This window comes from Abramis brama, assembly GCF_963993115.1.
Source record: "Abramis brama genome assembly, chromosome: 25".
In the NCBI taxonomy this organism is placed as follows: Eukaryota; Metazoa; Chordata; class Actinopteri; order Cypriniformes; family Leuciscidae; genus Abramis; species Abramis brama.
In genome coordinates this window covers 18149883-18175877 of record NC_139987.1, presented here as the reverse complement: position 1 = coordinate 18175877, position 25995 = coordinate 18149883, and the positions used below count along the sequence as shown (strand labels likewise).

The 25995-nt window shown below is 37.8% G+C and overlaps 1 protein-coding gene across 4 annotated transcripts in view; it reads right to left on the bottom strand.

The window, feature by feature from the left end:
- The window catches only part of nbeaa (neurobeachin a), a 138958-nt gene extending 113445 nt beyond the window's left edge, over positions 1-25513 (bottom strand). For all 4 annotated transcript variants that reach the window (XM_084104026.1, XM_084104023.1, XM_084104024.1 and 1 more), the window contains exon 1: positions 24922-25513. In XM_084104026.1, coding sequence (XP_083960152.1) covers positions 24922-25203 — 282 coding nt within the window. In that variant the 5' untranslated portion in view covers positions 25204-25513. The remainder of the gene's footprint in view (positions 1-24921) is intronic.
- Between the last annotated feature and the right edge of the window lie 482 nt (positions 25514-25995).

Below are 25995 nucleotides of genomic sequence, written 5' to 3'. Positions count from 1 at the left end.
ATTTAAGCTTCATTAAAAGAAGTAGAAGGACTCGCACCACGCAATAACGTCAACTGAACACCAGCAAGGTGTATTTGTGGATTGCCCAGGGTCAATTACTCTTGACTAAATTAAAATTTCGCTCATAGTTTGAATCCATAAAGCTCAATGACTCCTTATGAACTGTTATCAATCATAAAATGAAAAGTATTTTGTTTTATACAGATTAAATGTCTGGCAACAATATCAAAATTGACATCCATTTTCATCCAATCTTTGTAGTAATAACTATTTTTTAAGTTAGCTACACCTTTCACTGACCATTTGACTTTATATATTTTTTATATTTTTCAGCTGTATATTTTTTACCCTATTCAAGTCCCCATTATTTTGAAAGGCTAAATACAAGAGAGAGGGATACTCATCATAAAATGCGAAATATCCATCAGTCTCTGAATCAGACACAAAGGTAATAAAGGCAGAGTCAGACTCCCCCCAGACAGAGCTAAACACACACACACACACACACAGTTGTCAGTAATGAATGCATCCTAGAGCCTCAGCTTCCTGTGCGAGTCTGAGAGCACACGCGGAGCTTCAATTGTCTTCTCTCAGCGTCAGCAGAAGTCTTCTACGACACTTCTCTCTAATCCACCCCCTCATTTTCTCTTTCTCTGTATTTAGCAACGTTCCCTGTTTCGCTCCAGTACGCCATCCTAGAGCAGAGAACTAAGATGGAACCTCTCCTGCCTGATCTCCACAGAGACAGATACACTCCCCACAACCGCTAGGATCCGGGGAAGAGGAGAGGAAGAAAGAAATATGTCGCTGAACTGACAGCTAGAATTCCAGTTGGAAATGCTTCACAGGTTCTTTTATAGACTTCATAATTTACTTTCAAGTGTCAGTGTCAGGAGTACAGGATCCCAGAAATTCCTAAACATAATTAATCAGTTCACTAAAATAAAACAGTATGAATTAAAATACAATAAAATTAAATAAATAAATCTGATCTGAAAGTTACATATTTCAAATATATTGTCCCTTAAATAGCATAGTCAGCTATTTTCTTGTGTAGCCGTCTACCTAAAAAGGAAAGGTAGACTGTAGTTTAACTACTTAAAATGAGCACAAAATACTACGGCTTCAAAGCAGCTTCCCCAACACTTGTGAGAACTATAATGAAGACTCATTTGCGGTTTCAAGCCAACAGGTGTGAAAATTAAAGGTAGGGTAGGCAATTCCGGAGAGGCTAACAATAGCAATCCAGCTTTGAAAGCATGAGATCCCACCCTCCCTTCAGAGCGTCTCCAAATACGCATCCTTCAAAACACAATCGCACAGCAGCTTCCACAGAAGATGTACATGTTTTGTATCAGGATTTGAAGAGAGTTTCAACCAGTAAAACAAAAAGTGTTTATGAAACAAACTGCCTACCCTACCTTTAATGAAGAACTGTCATTACCGATGCAACGGTTAGGGCTGCTAAAAGTACATCCCTTTTGGCTCACCAAATTAGCAGAAAGTATCTAACCCTTTATGCAACAGTGCTTGTGTCAATATATGAAGCACCACTCAGGAAAAATGCGCCTGTGGAAATAGTGAATCCTGTCGGACGCTAATGAGCATTGCTAAGGTCTAACGAGAACGTGTGAGATGAAAACACCTACACGAGTGAACAAACACTCCAGCACGCTACAAATCCTGTGCCTGGGGATACAAAACTGTACTGTTCTCTGTTGTTGAACATCTGAGTGTGAAAGCGGTAACATTACTTTCTAAAAATAGTGAAACCTTCAAAACCGAAGGAGTTCAGTTTCACAAGTAAAGAAAAAGAGCAACTTCAGTGGACTTCATGAAGTATAGACCCATATGAAATGGGTAAAAAAAGACACACTTTTGTGACCAAGCACACACACACATACAGAAAACAAGCTGAGGATAGAATGACAGGAACTTGGCAATGACGAGAATGGAGTGGCAGAAGTTTGACAATGTTCCATCTGCGGTGATCCATCAGCGGAATTAAGCGTCCATTACCACTCACTTACACACACAAACTACAAGTAGCGTCATGCTAATTTCTACAACCCCAGGAACGGTGATAGCCTGGAAATCCAGACCTAAATCTAAAAGATTAATGGTCTGGCGTCGACTAATGAAAATCGCCCAGCTCGAGGGGCGGCACCAAGCATGCATTTGAAAATCTCACTGCACGCAATTGGATAACACTACGACCAATCTAAACAAGCACCATACGCTTAGCTACCAGCGGAGATAACTGGTAGATTATACTCTTACCGTATCCGGTCGGCAAAACAGCAAAAAACGTCCTTCTTGCAAAGGAACGATTCGAGCGGCGTCTTCTGTTCCCGTTTTAGATAAAAAGCCAAGTCTAACTCGTTCATTGTAGCGGCCAAAGCCGTTTCAAACAACTGGTAGGCTATTCATCCATAGCCATCTTGCATTGTTTACTAATGACTTCGACGTCACAGCACTGTCGTCATCTGTTTAGCTCGCCTCTGGCCCGCCTATATCAGATAACCCGATGTGATTGGTGCAGCTCAGATCGAGGGGCATATTTAATGAGCATCATTACTAGACACCAGAGTAACTCGCTGAGCAAATTCAATTTGTGCACTCGCGGGAACTCTGGATTACCAGGGTAGAACGGTAACTCAGAAATAAGCAATTAACTTGCCATAGCTAGTTTCTAAAATAGAAATTAATTGATCTAGCAGGATCTGAAATTACACAGAAAATAATTGTGGACTGAGAAAGGTAGTACCATGGTACTTTTTGGCACCACCTCCAGCTGGTATGACCTGTTTTTTTCAGCCGGGTACACATTATCTGAACACAACTGGAATCATGCACATGCTTGTGGAAATGGCAGATGATGATGAGGCCCATTTTCAACTGCGCGCTTTCTTTCCACAATAACAAAGCACAAGACGACAACTGTTCATCAGACTAGCACAAAGCTGAAGCTTCAAATGTCAGAGTGCAGCTGTGAACCTCCAGCCTCTGCTGACTCATCTGCAGATTCTACGGTGAGTAATACAACTGAGATCCATCAAAAGACATTACAGCCAACAATAACAAGGACGCTTTTGTATGAAAAAGAACTTCACGCGTCTGCTTCCGTAAACCTTTAAGCAGGCCCAGGAAATTATGCTACCTGTTTTTACATTTTCTGCTTCTGCTTTGAGAGAAAACCTGCCAGACATGTAGGCCTATAATATATAAAATAATCATATACAGAAACACACATATATTATGTAAACAAAAAGTTTGTTGTTAGATGCGACTGTTTTCTGTGTTGACACAAATCTTGTGCGATGTCCTAAACTGCCGAGATAATCACACAACGTGATTATTGTGATTGGTACGTGATCGAGTCCACTATGACACGTCCAATTCGCGAACTAATGACTCCTTTGAACCGATTCACTTTAACGAATGGTTAAAACAATTGAACTGAACTCACGAGACGTCTGAATCGGTGTATAACAAATCGGTAACACTTTACAATAATGTTCCATTTATTAAACTCTCTAGTTAACTACATTAGCTAACATTTACTATTAATAAACTGCACTTCTACAGCATTGTTAATGTTAATTTCAACATTTAGGCTACTAATAGCCCACATTATTGAAATCAAAAGTTGTATTTGTTAACATAGTTAATGCACTGTGAAGTAACATGAACAAACAATGAGCAGCTGTATTTTTATTAACTAAGATTAACAAATACAGAAACAAATGTATTGCTCATGGTTAGTTCATGTTAGTTATAGCCTAATACATTAACTAACAAATCAAACCATATAGTAAAGTGTTACAAACAAATCTTTTACTCAGAACATCTCTTAAAATGAGAATGTACGTGTGCTTACCCCCTTTTTTTTAGTAAGAGTGGTTAGCAAGATTAACCTTAATAAACTACAGTATTTTCAGGTTATTTATATGACAATGTGTAGAAAAATTACCAAAAAAAATCATTTAGCCTAGTTTAGACTGGAGTGAGGTGAAAACAGAAAAAAAGTGCAAAGCAAGTTGTTGTTGTTCAATTGTATATGGTAGAAAATTAGACTAATAGTCAAAATAAACTACTTTTTTATATTGATATGATTACCAAACTAATTACCAGGTCTAGCAAAGAAGGATTTTATCTTACAAAGCTATGAAATCCATATATCCATATATATATGTATGTATAATATACAGTACCAGTCAAAAGTTTGGAAACACTACTATTTTTAATGTTTTTGAAAGAAGTCTCTTATGCTCATCAAGCCTGCAGTTAAAAAAACAACAACAACAAAAAAAACAGTAATATTATGAAATATTATTACAATTTAAAATAATGGTTCTCTTTTTTAATATACTTTAAAATGTAATTTATTTTTGTGATGCAAAGCTGGATTTTCATCAGCAAGTACTCCAGTCTTTGGTGTCTTATGATCCTTCAGAAATCATTCTAATATGCTGATTTATGATCAATGTTGGAAACAGTTGTGCTGCTTAATATTTTTTTTATAACCTGAGATACTTTTTTCAGGATTATTTGATGAATAAAAAGTTAAAAAGAACTGTATTTATTTAGAATAGAAATCTTTTGTAACAATATACACTACCGTTCAAAAGTTTGGGAACAATAACTATTTTTTTTAAAAGAAATTAGTACTTTAATTCAACAAGGATGCGTTAAATTGATAAAAGGTGATGGTAACGATTTATATTGTTAGAAATGTTTTTATTTTGAATAAATGCTGTTTTTATTAATAAATGCTGTTAACGTTTTACTCATCAATGAATCCTGAAAAAAGTATTCCAAAAAAATATATTAAACAGCACAACTGTTTCCATCATTGATAATAACTGAGTATCAAATCATCATATTAGAATGATTTCTGAAGGATCATAAGACACCAAAGACTGGAGTACTTGCTGATGAAAATTCAGCTTTGCATCACAAAAATAAATTACATTTTAAAATATATTAAAAAAGAGAACCATTATTTTAAATTGTAATAATATTTCATAATATTACTGTTTTTTTTGTTTTTGTTTTTTTTAAACTGCAGGCTTGATGAGCATAAGAGACTTCTTTCAAAAACATTAAAAATAGTAGTGTTTCCAAACTTTTGACTGGTACTGTATGTATACACATTTCTAGATATAAATATAAAAGTATCCTTAGAAATTTGCCCAATTTTTAACATATAGGTGTATGATTACTTAAATAGAAAAGTGGAATGTAAAAACACTTGAAGAGTAATTACAATGCAGCAGTATTTTCTTGCGTTAACAGCAGGAATTAAAGAACACTTAATAAAAAGAACTCCAGGAAGCAAAGCAAAGTCCAAAGCATTTTTAACTCAAGTGTCACTGATTGGCAGAGGCCTGTAAACAGAGCTGGCAGCAGGGGCTGTGGTGAGCAGCAAGAACCACTGGAGCTCTAGTGTATGAGCAGAAGGAAAGGACCTCAAGGGCACAGCCACAGCTCTGGATCAATGAAAGAACACCACTGGCATCAGTCCAGCCATAACTGTGGGACTTTAAAAGCTGTAGGAACACAAATCCAGGTCCTTTTTTCTTCTGCTTGCTGTGTCACAAGTACACAGACGCATACTAACATTACTGCCCTGACCCTGAGACCTAAGTAATATTCATACAAGAACTTGACAAGAGTAAAAGCAGACTACCATCAGAGCCTCAGAAACCACAGTAAATGCAGGTTATGGGCACAGTGGGAGGTCATCTCTGGGTTTCTATGGAAACAGGTGAGGGGGCTATCATGCTATTAAAAGCAAAAGCACAGGTACATCAGATGAGTCAAGAGCTTTGTAATGTTGCTTCCTGTCATTTCAAATGGAGGTTTTTTTATAGCTCATATACAAAAAAGCATTTCAAAACAATTTCATACAGCAAATGCATGGAAAAAAAAATTAGGAGGATACAAACAACACCTAAATAACATCTGTAAATATTTACAGGACTAAGATGGACAGAGAAAGAGGAAATGCTGAATGTCCATAATGCACCTCTGCTTCTGCACTATTGATTCATTAGAGATGACCATTATGTAGTAATGTTATTTAATGCATTAAAAAAAATGTTAGCCGATTATTTAAACTAAAATACAAGTGGACAATAACCAGTATGCATGAGAAATGTATTTTATTCACAAATTAAATGACCAAAAACGGTTTAAAATTAACAACCAACACCTTTATTTAAAAATATATATATTTATAATAGCAGTAATAACAATAATCATAATAATAATAATAATAATAATAATAATAATAATAATAATAATAATAATAAGTATTAATAAAACCATCAAAATTTTAAATATCAATAAACATTTAAATTACTAATATTAAATATTTTAGATATATTCAATATTTTTTAATTATGTTTTAGTAATACAATTATATTTTTCAAAAGGTATCTTAGGCTTTGTATGTATATATTAAATACTATTTATATATATTCTTATTCAGAGAAACAGTTTTTACCTGTAAAATGACCTGTTAGAGGTCGCAGGGACACACTGATACAGTTTGATAAATGACCACGTTTCTTATAGCTTTACTGGAAACTCATCCGGAGGGATGCATTACTCTAACAAGAACCAAATATACCAATAAGAACTGAAATATTTCCACACTTGGATGCAGATGACAGCACACACGATCATCTCTCAACACCTCAAAGTAACAAAATCCACACCGGCACACCAGCAATTATCACGCATACAGACTTAACGGTGAAATGTAGGTGAAGGATTCAGTAGGAAAGTATCTGTCATTGATGCTTACAGCAGGCAAAGCCACAAAGGAAAAATCAATTTGCATAGTCCATGTTGGTTACATAGTCGACTTAAGTCTCTTCTACCTTCCTGACCTTTTATTTCTTTTCATCTAACTTCCGTTCCCCAGCATTGTGACTTCAACACATGGCCTGCCGAACAATAGCCACTTGTGTTACGGAGAAAAACAACAATCGGGTAAGCTGGAGTAATCCAGCATCACAAGACCACACTGGAACTGAGCTTGTTGCTAAGGCTGAATGAGGCAAGGGTTTGACCTTTGACCCTGGGTCCTGCACCCCGCAAGCCATAACCCGTTCAGAAAACCAAACTTTCAGAATCACTCAAGTCAACTTAAATGTCAGCATATCTACTTAAATATAAAGCCAAATGATGTCTATTTTCATGATGATAAAAAACAATAATATATATATTACAACAATAATTTTAATACATTTATGGCCTTGTGAAATTTTGAACACAAACAAAAGAACAATATAATATGAATTAATGACAGAAAGGCCATTAGCTTCCACTAATGAGGTGAGCTGGGTCACACTGTGCTCACTGCATTGACCATCAAATAATGTCAGACACCAGTAACTGCCACACAACAGCCCTTACACAACTTTAAAAGGACACTTGAAGGCTCGAAAACGTTCTCACACTCTCTCTCACACACAACTAGCCACTGCCAGGGTAGACACCATATTTAATTGTAGACAAAACATTGATAATACATAAAAAAACTCAAGACCTCTAGCATTAACATCAACAAAATATAGGAAATGTCTTTAGGTCACAAACCGCTGTTTGAGAAACCGTTCTCTCTCATAAATATCATTAAAGGGTTTGTTCACCCAATAATGAAAATGACCCCATAATTTACTCAGCCTGTATGATTTTATCCTTTCAGCCAAACACAACCAGAGTTTTATTTAAAAATATCCTGGCTCTTCCAAACTTTATAATCGGAGTGAATAGTAACTTACATTTTGAAGCTCAAAAAAACACATCCATCCATTATCAAAGTCATCAATACAACACCAGGGGGTTAATAAAGACCGTCTGAAGCAAAGCGATGCTTTTTTGTAAGAAAAATATTCATATTTATAACTTTATAATCTTTTACGGTAAGGCCGTGTGTCCACCAAAGCGTTTTTAGCCAGCTGAAAACACTAGGCGCTCTGCTGAAAACGCCTAGCTGTGGGCGCTTGAGAGCGTTTTGGCAGCTTTGCGTTTATTTTCAGTTGAGACACTTTGCTCGTTATGATACGGAATATCCACGAAAGTGTTACTTTGTTAAAATGTCAATACAATGTAATGTATTTTCTCTGGCTCTTGTTTTTAAATGATTTTGTTCCGTTATTATGCTTGTTGTTGTCATCTGTTGACGTTGTACAAGCAGAATGTGGCGGTTGGTCGGTGTGGTATTAGTCCCGCCCCTCCTCCATTGTGATTGGATGGTTGGGCAAAACCCAACCAATTGGATTGGTGACAGTGATAAGCGCAGCGTTTTACCCAAAGTTGAACATTCTTCAACTTTCGGCGACCTGTAAAAAACACAGAGCGCTCGGCACTTCAGCGTGAAAAAAACGCTCGTTACGCTCATGCCGTTTTAAAAACAATTGAAAAAACACGCCAGCCGCGTGAAAAAAACGCTTTGGTGGACACATGGCCTAACGTCTGTACGCGAGTCTAGTTCCGGCAGAAGAGTGACCTCTGACCCGACACATGACGTAGGATGTAGGAGTAGCGTAAGCTTAGTTGAGAGAAGACGCCTCTCGCGGTTCAAACAAATAGGGCTGGGCAACAAACTCAAGCTTCGACATTTCTCTTTAAATATTTTTGTTTTAAACTTCTAACTCAAGATGGGTGTTTTGTTTTGCTCTATCCTCTGCGTTTCCGCATTCGTCAATACATCATACGCCGGGTCAGAGGTCACTCTTCCACCAGAACTAGACTCGCGTACGGCCGTTACCAGAAGCCAGTCATTATAGTTTATAAACTACCGTATACTATAAATCACACTCTAACGGCTAATATTGCCCACAACCCATGGCGCAATGGACGAGGATTCAATTAACTATAAACAAATTAAAAAGAGTTAAAAAACTACAAACATGGCGGATGTGCGAGTCCGACGGTTAAGTAGAGAGGTTTAGATAAAGGGGTTTGAGTAATTATCAGTATCTAACTTGACAAAAAGTTATTTATTCAAATGTTATCCACATTATATTTCATCTGCAACAACATTGTGAACTTTTGTAAAGATATGTTTGGTCATTAACTTTTAAATGTTTCATTATTCAAATTGCAAACGCACGAGGAAAGTTCTCCTCATGAAAAACCCACGACTGGCAGATCAACATGCTACCACACATCTCTCCGAAACGGTAGGAAATTAAATTAAATTGAATGTGGAAGATTTTAACTTTGACAAATTGATTGATGGTGTAGTCTAAACGGCGACAGGATGCACGTAACTAAACGACAGAGCTGTCCGTTAAAAAAAAAAATTATGACGTTATGACCCAAAGCTTGCCTACTCTTCTGCTACATACTCAAAAGTATGTACTTTTTCTTCACAAAAAGAGTTTTAGGGCGTAGTATAAGGTAGCAAACTGGGACACAGCAAATTATTCGAGAGATTTGTTTCGTTCAAAACACTGATTCATCCAGTAATGAAACAAGTGAAGTATTTATGAGCGAGTCATTGAATCATTCATTTAAACCGATTTAAAAAAAAACAATTTACCATTTTAAATAGACTGCAGCTATTGAAATTTTGTCAGAACCTCTAGTAAACTGCATGTTATTTTCTTTAGTTGCCTCTTGTTTGTCGTGGGAGAATTGTGTGATCACTATTTGAAAAGAAGAAATCGTGATTCTCAATTTATCCAGAATCGTGCAGCTGTAATTTTGACATAAAACTGACATAATTTTAGTACTTCAAAAAAAAAACATTTAAACTGTTTTTAATAATTTGTTTATACAATAACAACACTGCGTACATGTGACCTTGAGATTCAATTTGCATGTTAAAAATAAAAAGCTAATTAAAAGAAATCCCATCAACCGAGGCTTTGACACTAGGCCAGACAGCCAGGCATATCTTTGTGTTTTACATACTAATCTTGGAACAAAAGACTACACACAAAGAGATGGAAAGTGAAATTTTGTACTTCCGCCAAATGTGTATACCAGAAATCATCCTTTTTGGGAGTCAAAATAGAGTGTTTGAAGATCTGCAATATGGGCTCAATGTTGGCCCAACATCTTTCTGAACAAGAAAACAAGCTGAACGTAACATTTTTCTGTTTACTCATAACTATAGATCAGATGCCCATGGGCAGTCAGGACTGCAATGAAAATACACACTGCAACACACATTTTCTACCCTTAATCGATCTGGAATTAAATGGTTGGCTGGTTTGTACCGAGTGGGGAAGGGAGGACAGAACAAATTGAGGTGAATCAAGGAACATGACCGATAAAAATCTACAAAAAACGAGTATTAGAGGACATTCGTAGATGCTGACAGTGAATAATTCAGACTGAAAACTCTTGCGTTAATGTCAAAAGCATTTCTTTCTCATTTATAACAGGTGCAAAAGTGCTCATGCAATCAACAGTAGTTCAAATCTAGCTCTACTGTACCTATAGTGTAAAAAAGACCAAAAGGTAAAAAATAAAACTTAAATATGTAGTGTTTGGATCCGACTCAACATCAACAAACCCCCTTTTTGTGAGCTCTCCACATATCGCCAGCAAATGTAGCGAAAAGTGATAATGAGTGAAAGATCAGCATTCCAGCCCCACAAAGCCGACTCAAATCCTCGTCCGGCTTATCTTTCCCTTCCAACCCGCAGGCCTGTGCTCTCCACACCAGAACCGACATAATGTGGGTCCTAAATAACCCTCTTGAGCTGTTTATTCCCCCAGCATGCAACACAATGGCCCTGCAGTGCTGGAAACAAGAGTCGGAGAGCTTCTCCTCTCCACCGCTGCCTCACTCTTGTTCTTCAAACCCTCCCCTTTCTGTGACTCTCTCTACCGCCCTCCCTCTTCCAGTCTAACGCCAGACGAAGAGTGAGTCAGAGCGGCGAGTACGCCAGAGGGCATGTTGGAGGACAGGACAAGATTTTAGCGGGCCAGACCGAGGTCGAGTCCACTGCGAGACCTTGTGGCAGTTAGAGGGATTTGGGTGAACTCTGAAGAAGAATTCAGAGGGTTGGTCCAACTTCCCTTAACCAAAGGGGGGAGAACTAAATTAGAAACACAGCATGTGACCAAAAAGGGTGAAAGAAAAGAGAAAGACTTAAATGCAAACTCTGAAACCACGACAACAGGGTGCTGCAGTGATGACATCGTTAGCATCACCCTGGTTCCCTCGACAAAAAGTCAACAGGATTTTTCCATTGGATTATTGCAGAAAATATGCTCTGTGACCAACAAAAGTTTATGATTCTTACACATTTTTGTTGATCACAAATTAACACAACTTCTCTGAATTTTGATGCTTAAATACAATCTCCAGAAGCAGAAAGCTAAAGTTAGGCTATAAACGAACTACACAGGGTCACATGACTTCAACGTCACCATCAACGCTTCTGACAACTCTTTCAATCTTTATTTAAAATGTTAGAAAGTTTAAATTAAGTTTGACTAAGTATAGTTTGCAAGAGCATGAACACAACGGTGCTGTGAAGGCGGACTGGTGAATATATGAGTTTTCCTGTTGATGATGTTTAATGTCTCCAACCACCGCTATAATCCTAATCAGACACTTGTTAGCAAATTCCTTTAAGACACGTACAAGCTTTAAAAAAATTCACGAGTGGGTATAGCCAATGTGTTTTACATAATAAAATAAAATGTGAAAATATCCACCAATATACCACAGATGTTCCTAGAAACTAATTAGAAAATTCCTTAACTTGTTTTCCATCATCCTGTTTTTAATGCTTTTTTTTTTAAGCATCACATCATAGTAACACAATGGTCACAAAAAAGCAGCTCAATTAATTTTGTCCATTTCAAAAAATTCCTTTCTGCTAGTAGAAAGTTAATTGTTGGTACCATCTTGAATCCTTCCAAATATTGAAAAGATCTGATATTCAAAAGAGTCAACTGACATGCTAATTGCAATTGTGCCATGATATCAGTCCTAAAAAGTTCTTAAACCATCTTTAACAATCAAATTTTTTTAGGAGGTAAAAAAAAACCCCCCTGCAATTGTCACATCCTGTCAAGTGTCAATATAGTTAATTTATCCTAAATATTTCCCAAAACTGTTGTGGGTTAAATTATTACACTAAATTGCTCCTCAGCGATGAACAAAGCTGCATTGTACTGTATTGTTAGGGTTAGACTAATAGTATGACTATTTGCCTCAGGTTTGAATGACCTAGATAATACACTGCACTCATAACGCACTACTTAAATAAATTATATAAAACAGATAAATTCCATCTGCAGCATGCATTTATATTTGTAATAACTTAACGATGTGTTGTCAGGCTTATACAGTCACATGGACCCCCCTTCAGCAGAATCTTTAGATAAAACAAAAATACCAGCTGGGGTGAAGCATCATTGGAGTCTGTTTAATTCTGTCCACAAAGCATACCATGCTGCTTTTAGCGGGTGCAGACAGCGGGCAGGCTAAAAACTAGGCCAACATGAATTTCATATGACTCTCACCAAGTACAAGAAAGATGTGTGTGTGTGTGTGTGTGTGTGTGTGTGTGTGTGTGTGTGTGTGTGTGTGTGTGTGCGTGTGTGTGTGTGTGTGGTGGGGGGTTGGGGCGGGTGGAGCATCCAGGATCATATGCAGTGTGGTGGAGAATGCAATTGGATGTCACTCTGCACCACAAAAAATGTGTGTGTGTGTGTGTGTGTCAGACTCTAGTATCAGCGAAACTCTTTGCAGCAGAAAGACAGAGCTTGTGAGACCCTGGTCTGGTTCACAAACAAAGACACATACCTGTGCAGAGCTCAAAACGAATCCGAGCCCCTGGCTACTCAATCCAATATCACCTCCATACACACACACACACACACACACACTTGTCATTCATTGTGTAAATGTGCCTCTGGTTAGACGTGAAAAACAAAAATCACTCCACCAGCAGCAGAGACAGTCTACAGACACGAGCAAGTAAATGCGAGTTCTTGAACAGTTCGACAGTGGGACTTAAAAGCATATTTTCTCCCTGCTGCCCTTTTCTATAATAGATCCGTTGCTTTCTGGAACATGCTCATGGAGAAATGAACCTCTTTTCTGAAAAGCACTGAATTAAAGAAATATGACCTTTTAGCAATTCTTCTGAGGAGATGGACATCTAGTCGTGGCTATACTGATGTGTTAGATATTACACAAACAGCGCACACACTCACAAGAGATAGAAAACAAGCCAATGTGCATCACGTGCCTTTGTGTTACTGCAGTGAGAGAGGTAGATGAGTGTAATCTAAAGAAGAGAAAGGAGAGGCGAGGGTGGGGTGTCTGAAAAGGAGGGTGCGGTTTTGCTTTTTCCAGCTACGTTTTCCAGTTATTCGACAAACATTAAGTTTACAGTTGGGACAAAATATACATTTTCAGATTGATTGATTGTAATTTTCATTTGCACATTCTCAATATCGATAAATAAAATTCAGTCTGAATTTAATGTGATGGTATGTGAATGCATATACCAATAAATACAAGACACATCTTTCCTTGCACTGTCCTCAAACGATGTTAACTGTGACATGAATCGTGACCAGTGTAGTCCAATTCACGGACAAATGACTCGTATGAACCAGTTCTTTTTAGTGAATCAAAAATATACAGCACAACTAGTAGTCTGATTCATGAACTCAATCTCAAACAAAGACCATTTGAATCAGTCAGATGAATCCTTCCTTACTCATTGAATTCATATGTTAATTATAGGATATCTGTAGCAATATAGGATATTATAGGATAGCAATATTTGAGAGAATTTCTTTTATGTACAAGCAAAAGGGCATCATAAAGTTTTTAAAGAAATTAATACTTCTCTTCAGCAAGGATGATCAAAAGTGGCAGTATAGATTTGTACATTGTTAAAAAGATTTCAATTTGATATTCTTTCAGACTCAATTCATCAAATAATCCTGAAAAAAACTCCTTGAACTCTTGAAAAATCTTGAACTCCAAATCCGCATATTAGAATGATTTCTGAAGGATCATGTGACACTAAAGACTGGAGGAATGATGCTAAAATTCTGCTTTTCCATCACACGAATATATTACATTTATTTTTGGCTGTAATCAAATAATTGCAGCCTTGGGGGAATTCTTTCAAAAACATTTAAAAAAAAAATCTTACCAACCCCAATCTTTTGAATGGCAGTGAATCAGAAATTCAGAATAAAAATTGAATCAGATTCAAATTTAATGAAAAAAAGAGTGTGAATCAAAATCAAATTGGCAAATGTCATCAACACAGCAGTGACGGTTTTGCTTCAGGTTCATGTGAAATCTAGGTCCTGAATATAATGTACTAGGGGCTAGGGCTGGGTAAAAAATATCGATTTCTCGATTTTAATCGATTCTCATTTTTACGAAACGATATCGATTCTTAAATCCCAAGAATCGATTAGTCATCCTGTTTTCAGTTGATGAATTAATGGAACATTGATGCGCGCATCCCATCCAATAAATCGCAATAATCTTTGTGCTTTGTTATTATTGATATGAAACAAAGTCTCAGATTTCAAATTACGTCCATTTTCTTACGAAATTCAAAAACATAATTACCGTTTTGGCGCTCTGGCTCAGCTCAAGAGAAGCAGCAACGCGGAGCGCACATGATCTTCTCTTCCGCATTAATAACACCAGTTACTGCGCGAAATAAACACGAATGAGCATCTGAAAGTGTGTTAAAAGATAGAGTAGCCTACAACTTATCGAAGTCCGTATCATGTCACATGGAATCGCTCATTCAGTGTTTCAACCGTGGAAAGACGTAAGTAAACAATGTCATGTAACGTCACATTTACCTCAGAAAAACCATATCCAGTGACCATAAACTCGTTAGTCAGCTAGAAAAATTAACTCTAGAGAGGAGCATTTTGCTAAATATATGCACCATATTACATAATCATTATAATTTTTATTGTTCTTCAATATTTAATGCATGTTTGAATAAATCTGGAAAGTTTTTGACAGCCACCATTTAAATTTTTATATTTCCATATAACTTTATTATTATAAAAATAAATAAAAGTGTATTTAAAGTGTTTGTATACAAATCAGTTAATTTTTACCTTCAATATTATAGTAGGCTAATGAAGCCTATAGGCTACAACTGACTCCCATAGTTTACAATATTTTTTTTCCCTTTTATTTTCCAGTTTTCCTTGAGAAAATTTACAATGTATTGTACCTGATATCCAAAATAATCGATATTGAATCGAATCGAATCGTAATCGAAATCGAATCGCAAGCTTGTGAATCGAAATCGAATCGAATTGTGAAATCTGCGTCAATACCCAGCCCTATAATGTACCATGATATTCTGTAGTGCAGTATGATATTGATATAAAATTGTAACACCAATTGCAAAGTATGCTCTTAAATATCTCATAAAGCAGCAATTTGGGGAGAGTTGTTTACAGCTATAAGCTATAATTTTGAGCCCTGATTTTCTTCTCAAGAACATCTCATTTGATGCAGAACAGCTTATCCGACTCATACCTGCCGATCACAGCGTCCAAGAGGCTTGTAATGCCTGGACGTACATGACATTCCTGCCAGCACTGGATGTCTGAGCTAAATAGTGACAACTTTGTTCACTATCGGGAACGAGAAAGAGTTTTATCCCACTTATCTGGAGATTTGATTGTGACATTGCAAGTTCCACATTCCCAAATTCAACCTGGAAAATAAACAACTGAACCCTGTTACGTTTCATTCGCAGCGCAATGGCAGTTAATTCAAAAATTAAAACATGAATATGTAGCAATGAACACACTATAAGCATTTGTTTATCCTATTATTGTTCCCAAAGTTGTTTGCAGCTGGAAACCATCAAATCTATTTCCAATTTCAATCATTTCAGCAGAAGCAGGAGCTTTGTTATCAGATGGCGTGACAAAGACGGTCTGCTCGGGAGTCAGAATCATTTCATTCTATTCAGTTTATCATTTTATTTTTTGGATTGTTTTTTTTAACACTTCCTCCAAGCATTTGTGCCTCACGTCAAGCCAAGGTTCTGATTATTCAGAAAGAAATTGGGAGCCAGGTGGTGTGCAGAATGTGTACAACCCATTACACTGCCTATAGGAAAAGAGTGGTTTAACTATAGGAAAAGTTTCTATGAAAAGGTCTGTCCATTATAATCATATTGTCTGGCCTCTGACAGCAATGAATCTGTTTTGACCTTGCAGCAAACACTCAGCAAACACTTCCCACCGTTGAAACCCTGATTGAGCGATTACAAGAAATCTATATTTTCAACCTGTGTGCTAAACCTCTGTAAAACTCACCTCACAAAAACCAGTAAAGCAAGGCAAAATAACTATAACAGTATAACAGTAATGGCAGCGTAGCACTTTACCAACTATATTTTCCATTGGACAGCTGACAGCGTCAAACAAGTGTGGAATGATTCAGTTAAAATACACTCCGTACGGTACATGTTTCACTTACGCTGAGGTTAGAATTCTGCTGCCGTCAAACGCAAGCAAATTTATGATCGTCTCCGACTCAAAAATCTAACTTCGGTGTCAGGTTCTGGGCTCTCATCCAGAAAGATCAGGGATACTGGAGAGAATTGTTCCCAGAGTGCAGAAGCTTGATGATAGACAATACCAACTTATCTGTTTTAAAACAGCTCTGCAATAGCATAGATTACATGTATAGAGACTCTCATTAGCAGAGATAATGAAGCTTTGTAAAGAAGGCCCTGGACAGTGAGACGCTGCTGGAAATACGTCACGAAGGGCCCGGGGTACTGGCTCCAAAATTGGCAGGAACACTGGACTGATCTAGAATCATGCTACAGTTCTTTTCTTAAACCCTCTTCTTTCATAAGAGCCTCTCAATTTGAGAAGCTCTAAAGGGGCTACTGCCCAAGTTGCAACCTTATCAAGTGGAATGTGGCAGCCTTTCTAAATAAAATAAAAAGGTCAAGATGAAAATCGTGGGAAAAGGATGATGTTTGTGCATCTAGCGCAGACCTAGGCTGAATCTTCTGACATTTTTAGCATTTTCTGCACTGATATTGAGCAAATATGGATTTAAACGTGGTAAAATGTGCTAAAGGGAGCTGAGAGGGATGTAGCCCAAAGGCCCGTTCTCATCAAAAACAATAACTAAGGATTATTATGACGATAACTATATTAGCATCCACACCAACGGACGATTTATTTATTTGTTTTTATTACCATACCAACATCTATGCTTGCATTTTCATGGCAAGATAAGTGTATTTAAAAAGAAACAAATAGTGGTAAATTAGTATTGAAAATCCACAACAATGGATGATTATGTTCTTTTTATTATAAGCGAGTCTGCAGTAATTTTCTCTTACACTTTACATGCTCAAGCTTTTAATAGTCAGATGGATTTGGATTTGCTGTCAATGTTTATTGTTCATCAGCTAGAAAAAAAAAAATCATTGTGAAAGTCATTCCAATGATATCATTCCTGTGTCGTTATCATTACAGTTGTAGTGCGGACTTTCCTATTCTCAGAGAAACAGAATGATTACTAAAACATTATAGTTATCATACTTGGTGTGAATGGCCCTTAACACATCATAACCAGGCACAATGTGACAAAAACTATAAATCCTACCTGTTCCATATTAATATGGGACAGCGACAAGAAACAAGCCACAGAGAAATTGGGCAAAAACATTACAGTCCACTAATAGTTTTTGAGAAAGCATTGGATGTCAGCGGTCATGGTGTGGACAGGAAGAGTGGAAGTGCTAAAAGCCCACAGTCGTGCTCGCCACGGGCAGCCAACATGTCAAAATAAGCATGAAGATGATAAGGTTATGAGGGGAAAACACGCCACTCTGTCACAGGAGAAAAAGAACAAATTATATACAAGTGAAAAGGGAAATAAGGGAAGTACTACAAAATTGTCTTGAATTACAATCAATAAAAGAATTATAGCTCAAGGTAAAGAATATTGTAGTAAATCTGCACATAGTCATGCACTCGCCTTTAACAAGATTTTAATCAATGCCTGTGTCCTTGCTTTATGTCTGAGGATAAAATATGGACACAGCAAGCTGTGAGACCCGCAGATGTTCAGCTTCGTCCTTCCCAAAAAATCAGACACATGCTGAGTGATGTTATGCAGTTCTTTACTGGATGATTTTATGTGTGTACGTCAACATAATCATTTTGTAAATGCATATTAAAGCATGCTAAATGTCAACTAGTTGTTTCTAGGTTTTTTTTGTCAAACATAACACATCAGAACCATTAGGGGATACCACATATAATTCAGACATGTTGAGCCCTGATGTTCATTTAGGACATCCCAAGTCATTTTGTCTAATACACTGCTGATAAAAAGTAATCTTTCTGTTTGTATTTGGAAGGATCATTTTTTCATCAAAACTCTCAGTGCTGATTATCTGACTTACCACATAAAATATTTACCAGAACTGCCAAGTAAAGAATTGTGTGCCTGAATATGACTCATAAAGCACTTTTGAAGAAAAAAAAGTGTCCCTTCTGCCTTGTTATGAATTAATCTATCACGATACATAGCTCACAAAGCATTCTCCGTGTCAGACAAGTGTACGAATCACTTCCATCTACATAACTAATGAGTGAAGTCAATAATGACGAATGTTAGGAGCTGCACCCTGCCTGTATGCACTTGGTCTCTAATGAAACCGCCAGGTTTAATGAAATTCCTGTCTCAAGGTCTTCACAAAGACAGATTTTACAGTTCAAGCTCAAGCAATTTACATTGAAACAGGAAGTTTGGGTATATTGGAGGAAGGACAAATCTTTTTGTTAGACCCAGTGGTCTCTAGTGACATTCTCATTTTCATTCGCAGAAATCTGAGTCAGTAAGGATTTGTTTAAGAAATTCATACTTTTATTCAGCAAGGACGCAGTACATTTATGTATTTTGAATAAATGTATCCAAAAAACAAAACAAAAAAAAACTATTGCGGTTTCCACAAGAATATTAAGCAGCACAACCATTTTCAACTTTAATAATGATATGAAATATTTCTTGAGCAGCAAATCAGCATGTTATAGAGTGATTTCTGAAGGATCATGTGACACTGAAGAGAGGAGAAATGATGCTGAAATTTCAGCTTTGCCTGAATAAATTACATTTTAAAATATATAGAATTAGACAATAGTTGTTTTAAAACTGTAATAATATTTTATAATATAAGTGATTTAATAAATACAGTAAAAAATACAAATAAATATATAAAAATAAATACAGCCTTGGTGAGAATGAGACTTCTTCCAAATACCTTAAACTTTCTTACTTAACTCATACTTTTAAACTGTATTGTGTACATTAGCTAAAAGTGAAGTTTCATCATGAATACTAGCATATACATGACCTCAAAGCTAATATACATGCACTAAAATCCACAAAACACCAATTTCCATCTGCCAGGGTCTTTAACTCTACTGTGGCAGAGGCAGAGAGCACACATCTCCTTCTCTCTGAAAGCTTTCAGCGTTGAACGATGACGCAGCACTGTCACAGGTTAATGCAAGCACTTTCATTAAAGCGAGAGATCAGTCCGCGAGTGGCTTTGTTCGCATACTCATTAGCTACTGTCACATCTGCTGGATCCCTGAGATGTAAACGTACGGTAAACAATTAATTAATTGATTATGCGGCTTATCTGATTGTGAGGGCCTGATTTCATATCCGCTTCTCTATGGTTGTTCTGCAGGCAAACAAATTGATCCTATAGGTTACATGCGCCGTGCCATTTCACGCTCCCCAGAGCTCTTTTGACCTTAGAGATTACTGATCCTGTGTTAGGAAGATTTGCATGAACTTTGCGTTACGCTGAAGCTCTCATAGCGTTCTATGCATGGCTACGTCCTGAATGAGCGATATAGAGCTGTGCTGCTGTCTCTGTGGCCAACAAGGACTGTTTGTGCTGACTGTGCAGAGCATCCTGACCTTGGTGATTCTGCAGAGAGGATGTGAATAATGAGATGATCCCTTTAGACAGACAACAACAGCTCAACCACAAGAGAGTGAAAAACATACGCATTTAAGATACAAACAGACACCTCAAAGCAGCGTCACAATCATTATATAATATTTTGCATTAGGTCTGGTTAAAAAAAAGCAGACCTAATGCATGTATGTACATATATATACACACATTTCAAGATTTAAACACATTCTAACTAGATTTGATGTGATAAAGTGACTAGCGTAGAGCCTCGCCACACGCACAAGTTTAGGGTCATTCTGATTTTTTAAAAAGAAATTAATACTTTTATTACGCAAGAATGCCTTAAATTGATCAAAAGTGACAGTAAAGACATGTTTAAAGTCTATAATAGCTTCATGAATATTTATTTCAAATAAATGCTGTTATTTAGAATGTTCTATTCCTCATAGAATCCTGAAAGAAATGTGTTAGGGTTTCCACGAAAATATTAAGTAACACAACTGTTTTCAACTTTGATAATAATAAGAAATGCTTCTTCAAATCAGCATAGAATGATTTCTGAAGGATCATGTGACACTGAAGACTGGAGTTATGATGCTAAAAAATATTTTAAATTGTTATAATATTTCAAAATATTACATGTTTTTGACTATTTTAGCAAATAAATGCAGTCTTGGTGAGAATAATAAAATAATTCTTTCAAAAATATAAAAATATTTTACAAACCCCAAACTTCTGAACGGAAGTGTAACTGTATATTAAACAAAAGATATGTTCCAATTGGTTTGCACTGTGTCGCATTACGCAGCATTTTCATTTTCATTGTGAAAAACAAAATGCTTAACACTGATTACGATACGGTTTTAAGATGAAATTTAACAAACTCGTTTACTTGGTTTAAAATGTTTACTACTTTTACACGCCAGTCGCTTTAGTGTCAAATAAACTACTTTGTATATCCTCCTGTCCAGATCGCAAAGCTGATCCAGTTGGCCGGGAAGAGATGACAACAGTTGGTATGGTGGGAAGCAAGCAGCACAATCCCATGGTGCCGTTTCCATGGCAACTATGATGCTTTGCTAATGGCATGGGAGTCTAAACGTTAGGCCCTCGGTGGCAGTCTGTGCATGTGTGTGCGTTACGTGTGGGTAGAGAAAAGGGGGGGGGGGGGGAAACGACAGACAGTGAGCAGATTGGCTCAGTGTGCCTCTCACAGGAGAAACTGAATGGCGGGAGGTAAAGGACGACCACGCATCAAAGAAAGGCAAATAAAATTACTGTATCATGAACAACATTGCATCTCCCTCGCCACGCACCCAAATTGCCACTAATATTATAATTGCAGCCTACATATTTCCAGTACAAGAATTAATGTAATACAGTACAGCAACCAAAAAGACGAAGCCCGTTTTCGGCAGGGTGAAGACTGCAGCTACGACTACAATAGTAACTATGTCAGATCCACAGGGAGGGAGCTGTGAGCCCTGCATACAGTCAGGGAAGTCTTCCTGTGATCCACGCTAAATAAAAGACACTGTGACCCTCTACACATAAACAGAAGTGATTTGAAAATAGACCAGAGGTAGGATTACAGTGAGAAATTGAGTCTTAAAATACATCTGGTAGCTAGGCTGCTCATCGTTCATAATAAACTACAGCATGTGTGTTTTATAGTACATTTGGATGCTTGCATGTTGTCTGGCACATTATAAGGAACTGCCCTCATGAAGAGGGCCACAGGACACTCGTTCATCCCTCTGCCAGATCAAGCCCTCTCAACACCTCCTGCGTGTGTCATTTGTTCAGAAGCTGGGTGGCAGGGATGTCTGGCATACCACTGTAAGGCCACGAGGTTGAGGACGAGTCTAATTACATTCAGGGTCTAACAGCAGTGCTTCACAACATGTGTTCTCTGGTCGGAATTTCAATAGCAAGTAGGGAGATGCTGGAGAAAAATAAAATGGGATTTTGAATCTAGCACACTGACCAAATTAGAACTCAGCCCTCAGAAACTGCCATGAACTGGGGATTGGCGAAAGACGAGGCCTACAGAAACAATCCATCATATGCAAACTTCTTCAAAACGCCTTCAAAAGTAGAACAACCAAACCAAACGTGAATCCTTTTCGGAGTATCTTTTTTTTTTCCCCTGAAACGCATACAAGCCCTGCGGAATCGCCAATTAATTAAGGTGATCGGTACATCTGCTCTGCTAAATGGCATTCACCATCCATCAATACTGGCTGTACTCAGGCACAAGCAGTGGTTTCAGACAAAGCTGAATAATACATAAGGTCTACCCCACCTACAGTTGTGTATCGGCATTGTGCCAAACACCACGCAATGCTTCTCTCTTTCCCTAGTGCACAATGTTACTGCTATGTTCTTTGACCAGCAGCGTTCTTCATTAAAAAACAATGGAAACCATAATTGCTAGTTATTGTTACTATTGCAACAATAAAATAAATTAAAACATGGTATCGCTTTAGTGTAAAACGCTTTTATTAATGACTGATGGATTGTGGTGACTTGCAATAATACACTAAGTAACTGTGGTTTTCTGAAATCATTTAATGTGCATTTCACAAATAAATCTCCATTGAGACGAAAGCAGATTGGCCCACAATACACATCATTTCAAATTTGATTAATATATCAGTTCCAATTTGATTAATAGATTTAAATAAAATAAAAACTATCTACAGCTGCTAAAAGGCCAATCGTAAAACGTCAGAATTTGTTCCAAATATGGATCTAAAAAAGACCACAGATTATTAATAAAAAACTATTTCATATAACACTGAAAATGTGCTACTAGTTGCACTTGTTAAGGTGTTCTTGTCAATGTTACAGAGTCTACAAAGGTCCTCGTGACAAAAAACTACTAGGCTATACTTGTAATGGGTCCAAATTTAACCAAAAAACAATAGAAGGGCTAAGAGCTGACAGGATGTTAAGTCACTTGTTTAAAACGTCCATTGTCCGGTTTGTATTATCCAAAGCACAGCATACATAGGAAGTACGTTGGTATAATTTCATTCCGATCTGAAACAGTGAACTCTATGGTGTCACATGACCCGCCAGGAGCTCCAGCCAGGAGAGAGATGTGGTGCTGCGCTACTCTCTTCGGTTTAAATCGCGTTGGCTCGAGGTTTCAGAGCACATCACCACTGCAGCAACCCCCACCCTCCTCCTCCTCCTCCTCCTCCACCACCTGCTTCCACATGCACGGCTACAGGAACTCTGCATCCCTGCGCATAGAGCAACTGCTGCAGCATCCCTTCACTGGAATCACCACCAACATGTTTCTAAACATCCAGCACTCTAAAATAATGATCCGACGGAAACACGATGACCAACGCCTCCTATTAATGAGTAAACACCAATTGTGACTATAAATCGAACGCTTGCGGTCTCTATAGTGCATATAATTACCCCGCAAGCCGTTTTGCTAAGATTTGCTACATTTTTGAACAGATGACGAGATGGATAATGTGATAAATACGTTTTCACAACGTTGCAGAAACATTGTTAAGAGGTTGCTAGCATGTCGTTTTAGGAACTGATACTAGCTATAATATAGGCCTACCTTCGTAGCTAAACTATAACCTACACCAAAAAAGAAATCCTCAAGACATTACTCTCATGATGTATTTTCAAAACTTTTTAGAAGTGAATATAGTTTGTCCTGAGGTAAAAGTGTCTTGCCTCAGAAAACCTGTCCTGTCAAACTCTCTCTGCGCGCGCCGCTCAAATATTTTAAACGTTTTTTCGCCCATTCAAACATCCTCTTCCATTCATAAAGATGAACTATAAATTCAAATGATTGTAATTTGTGAAGTTGACACGTATTTGCCATTGAACTAAGTCAGTTTATAAACTGCTTGTTTTAAGAAAATAAAAACGTTGATAACGTTCACTGCGTTTCATTTTGAACCTATTTGCACATTATATTAGGCTAGGCTACCTTTCTTTTATCTGAGGTGTGATTTCAATGACTTAAAAAAAAAACTGTAACGTTACCTGACTGCAACGTTAGCATGTAAAAACGTTTCATACAGCTTTAAGGAGGCCTGGCTCGATCGGCCAATTGTAATTATTGATTAGGACGTCGGTAAAGAAATCTCCATCCCTTCCTTCAAAACAAAGATCCTCCCAGCATCCCAGGCACCAGGCATTACTGAATCTGTGTTAATGCGTTTTCTAAGCCGTTTCATAACAAGAATTCAGTTAAAGCCCGCTTTAATCCACCTCGCTTACCACCAGCCTGTGGCCTCCACGAGCAAAAACAGCAGCCATATCGAACATATACGGACACAGGAGGATATAACAGGTGCCAAACACAGCACACTATTAAAGCTTAAAAATAACGAGCATCACAGACGACACGTTAACGCGCCTTGAATATTAATTACACCCACACTGCTGTACATCTATGAGAATTAATCCATGAATTCCTGCGTCGCGTAACATCTACCCACCACCAGTCATACCCTATTTACATATCAAAAACGGAACCCATATTCGTAAATATCGTTTGATAACAGAAGACATGTGTTAAATATGTCGTCTAGGCGAGAATTATAAATCTAACAGCATATTCCACGAAAGATGCATTCCCTTATTTGGCGAGTCATTGTTGCAGGCCGGCGTGTTGATACACTGTCAATTTTGCATATCAAACAAACGCAGCGATCACTCTGTGATAGTACGCAGGGAAAATGAATCATGACGTTATTGTACGATATTTTGTCACCCTAAAGCAAAGCAGGTAGTGATGAATCTGAATGGGATGTCAACAAAAGACAGGGTGACATTCCTCCGGGGAATATTTCTGGCTTTAGTGCATTTGATCAAGAAATAAATTCTCATATGACATCATCTTTAAAAACACCATGCGCGCTAAATAAAATATGCGTTCAACAGACTGTAACGTTATGCAGATGCTTACCAGATTTAAAACTGTCTCCACGATATCTCTGTTGCTAACCTCCCCGACCTGGATCAAACCGATGAGCACGGCGAATTTCATCTTGATATTCCGGATCGGAACCGAAGGGTTTATCACCCCGGCCGGTAGAACCACGGCGCCCGATCCAGACACCATCATGTCCCCAGTAACGGAGCCCGTTACGACTTGCTGCCCCGAACCCGGTGGTGCTGGTGGCGGGGGGGCTTCTCGGTCCGTGAGCGAGGCGGAACCCGGTGCTAAAACCGGTTTCTCGCTCGACATTTCCGACCAGAATCCCAAAAAGGAGCGGTCGCCTCGGTCTCACCTGCTTTTGTATCACCGAGCACTGAGCAGCAGCATCAAATACAGATGAAAAAGGAAAATTCTCGATCAGGTGTCACAAGGCTGTCCTCCTCCTTCTCCTCCTCCGAGGTGTGCACATCCAAACCCGTTCAGAGGGATGCGCAGAACGAAATCACGTCTAATGTTTGGCGAAACTGTCCCTCTCTCCTCCCGAATCCCGATGTCAGCCGAAGATCGGTGCGGTGTCGGGCTGTGTTGTCTTTCTCAGGACGCCATATTGACGCCCCCTGTCTGCGGGAGCGCTCACCACGCCTGCGTGCTGCTGCCCGACTGTCAATCAAAAGGTGCTAGCCAAGCAGGAGCACGTGCGCGAGTCCCATTAATAGGTGTCTCAGCATTAGGCAAATCAGATTAATGTTATGTTGACTATCAAAATTAGAGTGGGATTATTTTGGACCGTTGAACAATTGTAAATAATGCCTTAGCGCAGTGATGTAATCATAATGTGACATTCTCTTTCACTCTTTCATAGAGAACATACAACTTTAAAGACTATGCTTATTTCTGTATAGACACTTAAATTAAAGTATAAACTTTTTCTCAACATTTTTTTCATGGGCAATGAACATATACAGAAATATAAAGTATTGGCTGCCATGGAACAATAGTTCTCTTCCAACTATATATATATATATATATATATATATATATGTGTGTGTGTGTGTGTGTGTGTGTGTGTGTTTTGACACACAATGAACAGTTGTTCTATGG